The sequence below is a fragment of the Coregonus clupeaformis genome, chromosome 13, assembly GCF_020615455.1.
Source record: "Coregonus clupeaformis isolate EN_2021a chromosome 13, ASM2061545v1, whole genome shotgun sequence".
NCBI lineage: Eukaryota > Metazoa > Chordata > Actinopteri > Salmoniformes > Salmonidae > Coregonus > Coregonus clupeaformis.
Window position 1 is genome coordinate 10,762,868 of NC_059204.1, and position 14,054 is coordinate 10,776,921.

At 42.6% G+C, this 14,054-nt stretch overlaps 2 protein-coding genes across 4 annotated transcripts in view; both read left to right on the forward strand.

Moving 5' to 3' along the window:
- The first annotated feature begins 2,784 nt into the window (after positions 1-2,784).
- LOC121579145 (P2X purinoceptor 1) overlaps positions 2,785-14,054 on the forward strand; it is a 50,892-nt gene continuing 39,622 nt past the window's right edge. For 2 of the 3 annotated variants that reach the window (XM_041893468.2, XM_041893469.2), the window contains exon 1: positions 2,785-3,107. In XM_041893468.2, coding sequence (XP_041749402.1) covers positions 2,920-3,107 — 188 coding nt within the window. In that variant the 5' untranslated portion in view covers positions 2,785-2,919. The remainder of the gene's footprint in view (positions 3,108-14,054) is intronic. The other variant, XM_041893470.2, reaches the window with a different exon arrangement.
- LOC123492178 (zinc finger MYM-type protein 1-like) lies at positions 9,973-12,635 on the forward strand. Its single transcript, XM_045224231.1, has 2 exons — positions 9,973-10,787; positions 11,460-12,635. Exons 1-2 carry the CDS (start codon positions 10,352-10,354, stop codon positions 12,494-12,496), a joined length of 1,473 nt encoding a protein of 490 aa, XP_045080166.1. The 5' UTR covers positions 9,973-10,351; the 3' UTR covers positions 12,497-12,635.

Below are 14,054 nucleotides of genomic sequence, written 5' to 3' on the forward strand. Positions count from 1 at the left end.
TTTGGTGGCCTTCCTGAGCCAGGATTCAGACACTGCTAGAACATCAGGGTTGGCGGAGTGTGCTAACGCAGTGAATAACTCAAACTTAGGAAGTAGACTTCTGATGTTTACGTGCAAGAAACCAAGACTTTTGCGATTACAGAAGTCAGCAAATGATAGCGCCTGTGTAGTAGGAGTGATACTGAGGGCTGCAGGGCCTGGGTTAGCCTCTACATCACCAGAGGAACAGAGGAGGACTAGAATAAGGATACGGCTAAAGGCTTTAAGAACTGGTCTTCTAGTGCGTTGGGTACATAGAATAAAGGGGGCAGATTTCCGGGTGTTGTAGAAAAGATTCAGGGCATTATGTACAGACAAGGATATGGAAGGATATGAGTAAAGTGGGGGTAAACCTAAGCATTGGGTAACAATGAAAGAGATAGTATCACTAGAGGCACCAATTGAGTCGGTCTCTGCGTGTATGGGGAGTGGGACAAAGGAGCTATCTAAGGCAGGTTTAGCTGGGCTGGGGGATCTACAGTGAAATAGTACAATTAGAAATAACCGAAACAACAATAAGCTAACCATGTTTGGGCTGAGGCTAAACATAAACATGATGTAGTACCGTAAAAAGGAACAGTCCAGCAGACATCAGCTGTATAGCTGAGTTATCATAAGGTCCGGTGAACAGCAATAGGAAAGTTCGGAGGCTGCTAAAGCACTAGCAGGTAAGAGGCCACGGCTAGCGTGTGCTAGCGGGCCGGGGCTAGCAGATGGAATCTTCGTGGTCGACATCGTCGTAACCACATCAGACGATTTCGTCGGCAGACCAGTCGTGTAGGATCGGCGGGGCTCCGTGTCAACACTAGGTGGTCCCATCCGGTTGACAGAGAGGTAGATAGCTGGGAGATGGGCCTAGCTCAGGATGATTAGCCAGACCACAGCGTCCATTTAGTTGAAGCTAGCTGGTAGCGATGAATCCGGAGTTAAAGGTCCAGTGATTCAGTGATTCCGGCAGAAAAACTGATATGTTCTGGGTCGATAACGCGCTGTGCAGACTGGCCGAATATCCGGTGATTAATATCCAGTGATTAAATTAATCCCGCAGAAAAAAAATCCAATGTTCTGGGTGAAATACCGCTAACTGTGGCTAATAGCAAGTAGCTAGTTAGCTGGCTAGCTAGTTTCAACTGGATATTCTATATAAAAGGTAAGTCAATAATAGAATCCGTTCCACATTGAGTGAGGCGGGTTGCAGGAAAGTATATTTTGTAGAAGGATGAAAAGTCTGATAGGGAAATATGTAAGAAAAATACAAAAAAACAGGGTATTTACAGGCTATTTACAGACACACGACAAAAACAGAACTGCACTACTTCGCCATCTATGTAGCCCATACAACTAAAACAATCATGTATAAATAGGGCTAATTGTGTGGTCATTTTGAAGTTTTAAATGCTTGCTCATTTGCTATTTGAAAAGTTGGGATAAATAACACGTTGAAATGATACTTTCCGTTGCTGGCCAGAGATATGAGTTTATAGATTCTATTTTAAATCAACATAGCAACACATTTGTGTGGTGTTGTTGTGTCGAACTCATTCCTAAGCAACATACAGTACAAGTAACTGAATTGCATTTATTCAACAGTTCTGTGTTAATCAAACAGATGCAGTTTAATTAAATTCAGAACGGAAGATTTCATTTGATCAACCCATTATTAAATCTAATTACATTTTGTTTAATCTATTATTCATTTATTCATTTCTGTCTCTTCCTCATACTTTGTGTTGGCTACCCCTACTAAAAATACATTGTATTACAGTATATAACATCAGCAAAAGAAACAGGCAACATAGTCCAAGGTCATTTAATTCATTCACATAGCGGAATGCATTGACATTTTTAATTGTGTGATGAACAACAAAAAAACATGCAATATACATTTGGGGAGCTGTCTTCCTGTAGCCTAAGTTTAGGTCAAACGTGTCCCTGCTATCTCTGTACACCAGGAAGACAGTGTCGGGGGGGCGGTGTGAGTAGGATGTCATATTTATTACGTCTGTGACAGATGTCGAATGGTCTGATCAGTGTTAAGGACTGGGGACTGGTAACACCTTGGTTTACAAGAAGATTCAATAGTATTTGTTTGTTTTGGAGTGAGGGAAGAAGAGAGAAGGGAGGGAGTAGAGCGGAAAGAGAAAGAGATTAAGTAGGGTAGTGTGAGAGAGGGAAGGGTGACGGGGAGGAGGAGAGGAAGAGAGAGAGAGAGAGAGAGAGAGAGAGAGAGAGAGAGAGAGAGAGAGAGAGAGAGAGAGAGAGAGAGAGAGAGAGAGAGAGAGAGAGAGAGAGAGAGAGAGAGAGAGAGAGAGAGAGAGAGAGAGAGAGAGAGAGGGAGAGGAAGAGAGAGACAGGCAGAGAGAGGAAGAGAGAGAGAGAGAGAGAGAGAGAGGAAGAGAGAGAGAGAGAGGAGAGAGAGAGAGGGAGAAGAGAGAGAGAGAGAGAGAGAGAGAGAGAGAGAGAGAGAGAGAGAGAGAGAGAGAGAGAGAGAGAGAGAGAGAGAGAGAGAGAGAGAGAGAGAGAGAGAGAGAGAGAGAGAGAGAGAGAGAGAGAGAGAGAGAGAGAGAGAGAGAGAGAGAGAGAGAGAGAGAGAGAGAGAGAGAGAGAGAGACAGTGAGAGAGAGAGGAAGATAGAGAGACAGAGAGAGAGAGAGAGAGAGAGAGAGAGAGAGAGAGAGAGAGAGAGAGAGGGAGAGACAGTGAGAGAGAGGAAGAGAGAGAGAGGGAGAGACAGAGAGAGAGAGGAAGAGAGAGAGAGAGGAAGAGAGAGAGAGAGAGAGAGAGAAAGTCCAACACTGCTACTGAAACGTGTCAGCTGTTGGTTAAGGGAGGCTGAAGAAGGGAGGTAGAGCGAGCGAGAGCGAGAGAGAGAGAGATTGTATGTATTCCTGTGGGGTTGAGAGACCTTCCTCTCTCCGGCAGAGCAGCAAGATGAAGAGCTACATCACCAACACCCTCTCTGACTTCTTCTTCGAGTACGAGACCCCCCGTCAGGTGCTGGTGCGGAACAGGAGGGTGGGGGTCGTGTGCCGATTGATCCAGCTGGGGGTCCTGGCTTACATCATCGGGTAAGACTCTTTTAAAGGATTCTGTTATTTACTGGAACACTACAGTAACACAAACTTCGAGTTGAGTGGAGAGTGGACAGCATGTAGAGGTGTTGTTAGAGCTTGTCTGTTTACATCATGTTTCAGCATGTTTATGACTAAGAAATTCCTCAACTGCAAAATTATTTACATTCCTTGGCTTGTTGGTTCAAATGTCAAAATGGGTTGTGGGGTAGTGGCAATCTTCACTAAGTACAACACTACTGTCAATTCGTCAAGAGACCTCTGACCAAATCAAAGGTGTGATATTTTTTATGTATTTTATTTCACCTTTATTTAAACCCGGGAGTCACATTGAGATTCAAAATCTATTTTACAAGAGAGCCCTGTATACATTACAATACAAACAGAATAATAAAACAACAAATTAACATATTTAATAAAAAGCAATCACATTCAACTACATAGAGGTCCTCAATCAATCATTTAAACTGCCCGAGTGGCACCAGCACATCTAACGGCAGTGAAATCTGCAGATTGTTCCACAAATTAGGGGCAAAAAAAAACAATTTTCCCAAATCTGTGGAGATTAAAGGGATCTCTAGTGTTATCCATTCCTGAGAACGGGTTTGGTAACTTATGATTCTTAACTTAATGAAGGAAGTTACATATAGAGGGAGTTTCTGTAAGATTGCTTTGCAAATAAATAAAAGAGAATGCAGCTCTCTTCTTGCAGACAGAGAGGTCCATCCCACATTTTTATACAGACTACAATGATTAGTCCTAAAATTGTCCCCCTGTGATAAAACGTATTGCGTAATGGTAAACCGCGTCCAAGGGTTTCAAAACAGAGGTTGCCTCATGCATGTAAACAACATCACCAAAATCCAGTACAGGGAGAAGCGATGTTTGAACAATCATTCTCCTGTTTTCAATACCGAGGCATGATTTATTTTGATATAAAAAAAAACTATCTTGGATCTTAGCTTCTTAGTCAGATTTTCTATATGTTATGTAGGACAACTTGTCATCAATCCAGACACCCAGGTACTTACATTGAGAAACAAGCTCAATTTGGGCTCCATTTGTAGCTCAAATATGCAGGTCCTCGGGGTCAACATTTCGTGACCTAGAGAAAAGCATGAGCTTGGTTTTACTTGTATTTAACACTAAGTTAAGATCTGTAAGTGATTTCTGAATTGAATTAAAGTCATGCTGAAGTTCACGAATGGCCTGCTGCACTGAGGTGGCACAGGAATACAAAACGGTGTCATCTGCATAGAGATGAATGATACAAGTATTAACAGTGTTTCCTATGTCATTAATATACAAGATTAACAATAAATGGCCCCAAAATAGAACCCCGAGGAACACCTTTTTGAATCTCAAGAAATTCAGATTTAACCCCATCTGTTAAGATGGCCTGAGTTCTGTCGCTAAGATAATTCTTAAACCAAAGCCCAGGGCGATTTAAGGGTGATGACTTCATAATGCAATTGGCAACTATTCTTTTTGCATACAGGAGGGATGTATGTATGGTAGGGAACTATCTTGTGGATGGATGTAGTGACATCTGGACTCATTTAGGTTTGATATTTACGTGTGTTGAGTCTAATGACTTGCTCTAAATGCAAACAGTTGGATGGACGTAAACAGGAACTAGCTTATGAGTGTCTGTTGTGGCTGCTGAAATACACTGAACAAAAATAGAAACGCAACATGTAAAGTGCTGGTCCCATGTTTCATGAAGCTGAAATAAAAGATCCCCGACATTTTCCATATGCACAAAAAGCTTATTTATCTTACATTTTTGGCACAAATTTGTTTACCTCGCTGTTAGTGAGCATTTCTCCTTTGACAAGATAATCCATCCACCTGACAGGTGTGGCATATCAAGAAGCTGATTAAACAGCATCATCTTTATACTGGTCCACCTTGTGCTGGGGACAATAAAAGACCACTTTAAAATGTGCAGTTTTCTCAAGTTTTGAGGGAGCGTGCAATTGGCATGCTGACTGCAAGAATGTCCACCAGAGCTGTTGCCAGAGAATTTAATGTTCATTTCTCTACCATAAGCCGCCTCCAACATCGTTTTTTTGATAATTTGGCAGTACATCCAACCGGCCTCACAACCACAGACCATGTGTAACCACGCCAGCCCAGGACCTCCACATCCGGCTTCTTCACCTGCGGGATCGTCTGTGGGGAAAAAAATTATTCTGATTGGCTGGACCTGGCTCCCCTGCCCAGTCATGTGAAATCCATAGATTAAGGCCTAATGAATTTATTTCAATTGACTGACTTCCTTATATAATATAATATGCCATTTAGCAGACGCTTTTATCCAAAGCGACTTACAGTCATGCGTGCATAATTTTTTTTGTGTATGGGTGGTCCCGGGGATTGAACCCACTACCTTGGCGTTACAAGTGCCGTGCTCTACCAGCTGAGCTACAGAGGACCATGAACTGTAACTCAGTAAAATCTTTGAAATTGTTGCACGTTGCGTTTATATTTTGGTTCAATATAGTTATCTGGAGGAATAGTGAGGAATGATGGAACAACAGCTGTCATGTTATACAGTATACTGTAAGCAGTAGGAGCTAGAGATGAGCTACAACCAGAGACATCCCTCTTATCACCAGTCTGGGGGTACTGCCAAAGATTTTTTATAACTAACCCAAGATAGACCACAGCCTGTCGTTTCCAATGGGAACAAATGAGTCATAGTGGGCAGAACAAGCAAGGAGGTGGGCAGAGCCAAGCACAAGCTAGCGAGATCATATTGGCGCGTTCTAGCAAATATTTGCATGTTTCCTTTAGGGAACGCCTACTCTGTGAAGTGCAATACCTAAATTCGCCTTCGCACTCCTTCTAAACAACGCAATTTAAAAAAACTTTGGCAAAGGGTAAAGTCTACTAAACTTAGTCCACTCTGTTCATAACAGATGATAGTTTTAAGAACAGAAAACTGTATTGAGATCAAATGTTTAATCGATGAGAAAATGTGCAGAATGTCGGCCAAAATCAATCTGGTTCCATCTTCTCCCACTGCCGGCCACTGGGCTTCCTCTCACTACCATATTTGGTAGTGAGTGGAAACGTTAAGCGGATGCTTCACATTTATACATCCGGTGAAATATCTGTCTCATTGTTCTATCTGTGGTAATGCCCTTTCCAGCTCATAGAGGTTCGTGTCAAAACAACATAACTGCATTTTGGGCAACTCTTAGCTTGCAGGCTTGCTTCCACATGTAGGTTTACAAACAGTGGGATGATTCATGGAGGGTGAATTCATTCACTTTTTCATTTTGTTCTTTCTTGTGTGTGTGTGTGTGTGTGTGTGTGTGTGTGTGTGTGTGTGTGTGTGTGTATTCTGTCTGTATACATCTTCAGGTAGCCAGACTTTAGGACCTAGAGGACGTGAACAGTCTTAGGCATATGCTCACACAGGTAACAATCAGACATGGGTACGCTCACAGCTAAGCTGCTTTTTCTCAGAGATTTCCCTCCTTGGATAATGCCGGAAAGTCAAGTGACAATGACATGTCAAAAGTTGATTCTCTGTTGAAAACACATCAGAGAAACGTACATGCACTCAGCTCTGCAGATTCAGTCATACCAGAATTATAGCACCTCAGGGTTCATCTTCCTCTTTGTCATTGGTCCTAAATCCTATTTTTTCAGGGCGAAACTCCAAACCACATTCAAGGTGGAATGTTATCACCTCCAAAAAATGCAGAAAAGTTTTATTTGACTATAAAGTAAAAGTGTAATGGATTTGTCCCTGAAAGTTAGGTTGTTATCTCCAGTTTCTGTTGATATTAGTGAGTGACCCCTGTGCACAATAGTTATTCTGTCAGCGTGAAACTGTTTCCCGTCTCCCTCCCCTCCATCCTCCCTTCCTCTATCCCTCCCTTCCTCTATCCCTCCCTCTCTCCCTTCCACCCTCCCTCCCTCCATCCCTGCCTGTCTCCCCCGTGCCCCAGCTTTCAGGCCACATTAGCTCAGGCCGTGATGAACATGGAGCGAGATGTGATTAAGGAGCCTGTCTAGGATTCTCTTCATCAGGGCCCTGCAAGACGTTGACAGCTCAGAGATCAACATTCACTGGGCTTTCAGCCATAGATCAGACAGCTATGGGCCTTAATCAGAGTAGGGAGACTCAAAGGAACTCTTATCTGAAAAACACAGTGCGCTCAGGAAGAGCCACGAAAGCCAATCACACATCAGAAAGATCTATCGCTCGGTCTGTTGGACTTTGTCGCTCTCTCTCTGTCTGTGTGTCTGTCTCTCTCTCTCTCTGTCTCTGTCTGTCTGTCTATCTGTCTCTCCACCAGGACTTGGGATACAGAACAGATACAGGTCTTACTTCGATTGTCATTTCACGCTTTGGTTTCCTCTAATGTGATTGTTCTGACTGTTCTCTCTATGTGGATTTCAATTCTAATTCAGATAAAACAGCAGCGATGGGATTTATAGTCATAGCTTGATGCAGACATCCAGTTGAAATGTACCAGTTTCTTTTTGAAAAGTTTAATTACATCTAAACAAGACTTTGTGTGTCAGTGCGTGCTGTAAGTCAGTGGCAGGGAGCTGTAGATGTGTTTTACTTTAAAATACGTCCTTTATATAATACCAGAATACGTCCTTTATATAACACCAAAATACGTCCTTTAAAATACGTCCTTTATATTTATAATACCATACGGCCCTGGGACATCATCTACTTTACTGTTCATTTTCTCGTTCACAAGCTGGTGTCCATCCATTTGAAGCAGGTAGGGTGACACAGACAGACAGTGCTACTATTAAAAGGTGATCCAATGAAGTCCCTTATCAGCTACACAAAGATAACAGGCATGCTCGTCAGACTCAGCCTTCAAGCTCAATAGGAGCCCAAATAGGTTATTAACCTGGGAGATAGATCAGATGTGTAGATACATGTGTTAATACTCGCATTGTCACATGTTCCACACCTTCCATCCCACCTCTTAACATTCTATGCAATCAGACCACTCCCCTGGAGTCTGGAAATCTCTGTCAGTGTCCTAGATGACACCCTATTCCCTACATTGTGCTCTATGGGCCCTGGTCCAAAGTAGTGCACTAGATAGGGAATAGGGTGTCATTGTGATGCAACGCCTTGGCGTCTGGTTTGCATCACAATGCACTGATAACCTTGGGAATACTTTTTTTTGTTGTTTTTTGTATCACCTCAAAACACCTTAATCCTACCTTAATCACCCGAGTCTGACAGGTGACATTCAGTTTGCGTTGCGATTACTGCGTAATCTGCTGTTCACACTGCTGTGGGAGTCCTATACATCAGTAGCAGTGGCGGTTTTACACGGAGGCCGGGGGAGGCCCGTGCCTCCCTGGAAATGTCCCTGGCCACCCCTGTGGCCCCCCCGTGCTGACCAAATAAAAAATTATGAATTTATAACTATTTTACACGCGAGCGCCAAAAGCGGAACTAATGCAACGCTCTACACGGCAACGTTCTACACGGGTAAATTAGAGTGGCGCACCCAAAAACTGTATCCTGCCATCTGCCTGCCTGCCACGTGTGGTGCTGCTTCGGTGAATGAGAGCTCAGCAACTACTATTTGCGAGAGGAGCTACGATTTGCAGGAGTCGAAGGTAAGAAAAACGATTTAATATCATAAGTGACTTGTTGTTCTTGCACATAGCCTACATGTTCCTTTTGTTCCTCACACATAAATCAAATCAAGTTTTTAAATGTCTGGTCTCGATTTGTTTAGAAATGTAATCATATCGAAGCAAACTCATCGAAGCAGAAGCAAATATCCAAATGTTAGTAGGCTATCCTTGCTAGGTCTACACAATGTTGTGATGTTAACCACGTAACTTCATCCGTCTTGGCTGTTGCATCGCGATAACAAATACATTTTTAGTAAAGTAATCAACAGGTTATCTGCCAGTGTTAAGTAGGGAGGGATGGTTAGGTAACAAAATGTAATGCATGCCCCTACGTTTTTTCTTCTTCTAATAGTTATCATGAAACGAGGAAGGGACATAAAGTCATTTTTTGCCCCAGCAAACAAAAAAGTGAGAGAAACAAATCGAGGTTTTGAGAAAGTTGAGGAAGAGGGAGAGCCAGCATGTGATGAAAGTGAGGGGTCTGACAAAGAGAGGGAAATTCCAGAGGGTGAGGAGGATGAAGAAGAGGGTGAGGAGGATGAAGAAGAGGGTGAGGAGAATGAAGAAGAGGGCGAGGAGAATGAAGAAGAGGGTGAGAAGCATGAAGAAGAAAGCATACAGGGACAGAGAGATGAACAGCCAGAGGGACAGCAAGTGGATCCATGTGGATCAAGTACTGCACCATCAGGTTTGTGATGAGGAAGGTTCTTACTATTTGCAAAGCAATGCAATTACAATGTAATGGTAGGCCTGCTGGGTGTCCTTAAAATGCTGCTTTCTGCTGTTAATTCTTTTTGTGTCAATATGGCTCTGTTTTTTTTTAAAGTAAATACTTTGCCTACATTTTGAAATACATGCAGATATACAGTAAATAAATGTTGTAGTTGTGCCCTATGTTTACTGTCCATCTTCTTCAGATATCAGCAAGTCTAAGTATGACGTACCAGTACAGCCGAACTTGAAGATATTCCCAACCACACTGATGGGGGACAGAAGACGAAGCTTCAGACCAAACTGGTACACTACTCATCCATGGCTTGAGTATTCTGTAATGACGGACTCTACATGTTGCTATGCATGTAGACATTTTAGCACACCAAATGCCCCAGACACCGTTTTTGTTTCAACACCTGGTTTTACAAACTGGAAAAAGGCAACTATGAGAAATGCAGGGTTTTCACTACATGCAAAGTCTGAACGACACAAGTGTGCAATGATCGCATGGAGGGATTATCAAAGAGCTGTTAGAACTGACGCAACACTAACAGATCTCCTTGACAAAGAACACACTAAACAAGTACAAGAAAATCAGGCATACATTAAAACAGTTGGGGAAGTGCTGTTGCTTACAGCTACACAAAACATAGCACAAAGAGGACATGATGAATCTGAAGGGTCCACTAACAAAGGAAACTTTAGGGAAATTCTTAACACAGTTGCTAACCACGACCAACTTGTTAAGAGAAGATTAACTTCCATTCACAATGCAAAGTACACAAGCAAGATCATCCAGAATGAGGTTTTGGGTTGTTTGGCAGAAATGGTTCGGTCTGAAATCATAGAAGAAGTGAAGAAAAGTGAGGTTTTTAGCGTCATGGCAGATGAAACAAAGGATATTTCAAAAAAAAGAACAGATGTCCTTCACACTCAGGTACTATTACAATGGGGCCATTAAGGAGAGTTTTCTCCATTTTGAATCTGCAGAGAGGTTAGATGCAGCAGGGCTTACTGGAAAAATAGTACACTTACTGGAACATTATGGCCTGGACTACAAAAATAACCTCGTAGGCCAAGCGTACGATGGCGCTGCCGTTATGAGCGGTAAGCATTCAGGGGTTCAGGCAAGGATCAAAGAACAGGCTAAATTTGCCTTCTACGTCCATTGTAGTGCTCATTGTCTGAATTTAGTGTTAGTTGATGTAGTCAAAAGTGTCCCAGAAACGGAGGAGTTTTTTTCTTTGTTACAGAGTCTTTATATGTTTACTTCTTCCTCATATGTGCACCCAAAATGGCTGTCTCTCCAAAGAGAAATGTATGGCAGTGTCACGGTTCAGACAGACGACAAGAGGACCACAATTGCGTCACACCAGAAAGTTTATTAAAACTTAAGGGAGAAGGGAAGTAGGGAGTGAGTGAAGGCTCCAGGGGTTATCCCGTCCAAGGTGCCGGGTCTGTGCCCCCCCCCAGTGGCAGCGGTGCGTCCGATGACGCCGGTGGTTGGTGGTCCAGAAGTCCTGGGGGGGAGGAAACACAGACACAACGGGGCGGATGAAACAAGGCAGAAGTACAGTTCAAGGGAAATCCAAATACGTTGTAGCAAGGCAGAAGGCTGGTCAGAGTTACCGGGGGTCGAAGAGTAGTCAGGAGTCGTAATGGCAGAAAGCAGGTCTGGTTTTCCTGGGGCAGAAGAGTATCCAAGAATCAGGCAGGTCCGGGGTCACAAAACAAGGGTGAGCCAGAAGCGTGAGCACACAGGTTCCGGGTGTGAGCTTTGCAGACGATCTGACAAAGGAGAGCTGAGAGACGGGACTTTAAATACTGGGAGAGGTTAGTGGGTAATGCAGCGCAGCTGGCAGAGTAATTAGAGCCGAGCAGAGCAGGGACAGGTGGAGCTCGTTAGGCTGAGTAGAGAGAGAGAGATGAGCAGAGTGGAAGATAGCGGAAACACATTAAGGTGGTAACCCGGTGGAGTGAGAGGGCTCATGACAGGCAGAACCAGAGAGCTGCAACGTTTAAGCGACACACGTTGGTCATGCCGATTTCTAGCCCTACGTAATATCATGGACACTCTACCTGCCCTTAAACGACTACTGCAAGAGATTGCTCAAGAACGTCATGGTGAAAGAACTGTTGAGGCCCGAGGTCTTCTTGCTCAAATTGACCTAGAATTTGTTGTGCATCTTGTTACTCTGCGTAAGTTGTTTGGGGAGACAAAGCTATTGCATGACATGTTACAGTCACAAACTGTTGATCTGTCAAGTGCTGTTGACTTAGTAAATGCTTTAGTCCTGACATTGAAAGACCACAGGCAGGAGTCTTTCTTTGATGAGTTGTGGGATGAAGCATTGAATATTTGTGAGCAGTGTGATTCTGCAACAAGGTCAGTGGCGAAACGTCAGAAAATGCTGAGCTCTAGACTCAGTGGCTACTGCACGCTAAGCACTGTTGGTCAGAGGGAGGTAGAACGTGACAAAGATATGTTTCTCACATCATTTTTCTATCCTGTAATTGACAGCATGCTCAATGAGTTGAACAGACGTTTCTCCAATACAAACTGTGAGCTCATGAGAAGCATACAGTCTCTCAGTCCCCAGAGTGATACCTTTTTAAAGGAGAGCAATGTTTTTTCATTTGGCCGTTTGTATAATGCAGACATTGATGATTTAGGGCATGAGCTCCATCAATTTAAGAGAGTTTTGGACAGAAAAATACAGAGTGGTGAAGTCAAAAAGCCATGCAGTACAGTTGAGCTGGTTTGTTTTATTGAGCCATACAGGGAAGTTTTCTTTGAGCTCTTTAGACTGTGCAAGATTGCTGTAACCCTTCCTGTAAGCTCAGCCTCTTGCGAACGCAGTTTCTCCACACTGAAACTGATAAAAACCTTCCTGCGGTCCACCACTAGTGATGAGAGACTCAGTGATATTGGTGTCCTGAGCATAGAGTCCAGAAGGGCCAAGGCTCTGGATCTTGATGTATTTGTGGACCGTTTTGCCAGACAGCACAACCGCCGTATCCTGTTGCTGTAGTGTATCTATATGATATATACGCTAGTAGCGTATGAGTGCCGCTGTGAGGAAAAAGAGATATAATGAACAATAAAACAACAAGCTTGAGCTTCTTAAGACACGGTGGGTTTATCTGTTCTCAATACCACCGGTAAAATGAATGGAGTTAGTCTGGTGTCCACATGAAGTTACGTGTGTAGACAAAGAGTCTGGTGTCCATATGAAGTTACATGTGTAGACAGAGACAGTCTGGTGTCCATATGAAGTTACATGTGTAGACAGAGACAGTCTGGTGCCCATATGAAGTTAAATGTGTAAACAAAGACAGTCTGGTGTCCATATGAAGTTACATGTGTAGACAAAGACAGTCTGGTGCCCATATGAAGTTAAATGTGTAGACAAAGAGTCTGGTGTCCATATGAAGTTACATGTGTAAACAGAGACGGTCTGGGGTCCATATGAAGTTAGATGTGTAGACAAAGACAGTCTGGTGTCCACATGAAGTTACATGTGTCTACTTAGATTAACCCACCGTGTCTTAAGAAGCTGAAGCTTGTTTTATTTTTCATTTTACATCATCTATCTTTTTTTCCTCACAGTACCAGTAGTTCCACACACTACTAGAGTGTATGTATGTTTGTATGTATGTATATATATCCCACCAATCCTCTCTCAAGAGGTTTTCAAAAAGGGGCAAACTCATGTCTCAAGACCTGCTTCTGTTGGTTCCCCTCTCCTGCCTGTAACTTTCCATCCACATCCCCAAAGTTTTGTGGCCCATTATGACATCACTCCATTAAGTGATTGCTGCATGTACTGCTCTAAGGAAACACTTTCTCTCTCTCTCTCTCTCTCTCTCTCTCTCTCTCTCGATAGATAGAGTTTATGATTTTATTCTTTTGAATTATCTCTGCCAAACATCTATGTACTACAAATCTTCAAGCTCCACAGATGTTTTATGGCATCCACTAAACCTCTTTAGATATTTGTAAATTATACAGTGTGATACCTTTCAACGAAAGTTTATTTTATTTTTACCAACTATGATTTTTCCTTTTGAAAACAAGCAAAGCAAGAAAAAAAGAAACAAAATCACTCCAATCATTGCACACTTGTGTCGTTCAGACTTTGCAGGTCCAGCTTTGACATGATGATCTAACTAACACTAATATTGTAACTAATATTGTAACTGAAATATGTATGATCCTATGATGAGCGATTGCTTACTTCCCTTTCACTCTTAAAAAATTACTGAAAAAAATGTGTATAAAAAGGTATATGTAGTATATGTTTGTTTAGTGAGCATTCATGCTGTCATTTTTTCCTAATGTGAACTATGGTGGAAATGTGCTGTCCTAAATGGACTTGCCCATATATGTTGTAAAGCCTTTTTTTGTACACCTGCTCATCAACTGACAGTGAAGTACACAAAGACACAGACACACACACACACACACACACAGACACCTGTAATATTCTTGTTTTCATGTTGTTGCTGATATCCATCAGTGTTGTTCATATTGCTACATTGTGTTGACATGATTGTTGCTTTTAAACGAATGTTAACTTAATGTTTATT

Coding starts and splice junctions, on each gene's coding strand:
- LOC123492178 (XM_045224231.1), top strand. CDS start 10,352: ATGAAACAAAGGATATTTCAAAAAAAAGAACAGATGTCCTTCACACTC. Junction 10,788..11,459: donor TCTCCAAAGAGAAATGTATG/GCAGTGTCACGG, acceptor GGCTCATGACAG/GCAGAACCAGAGAGCTGCAA.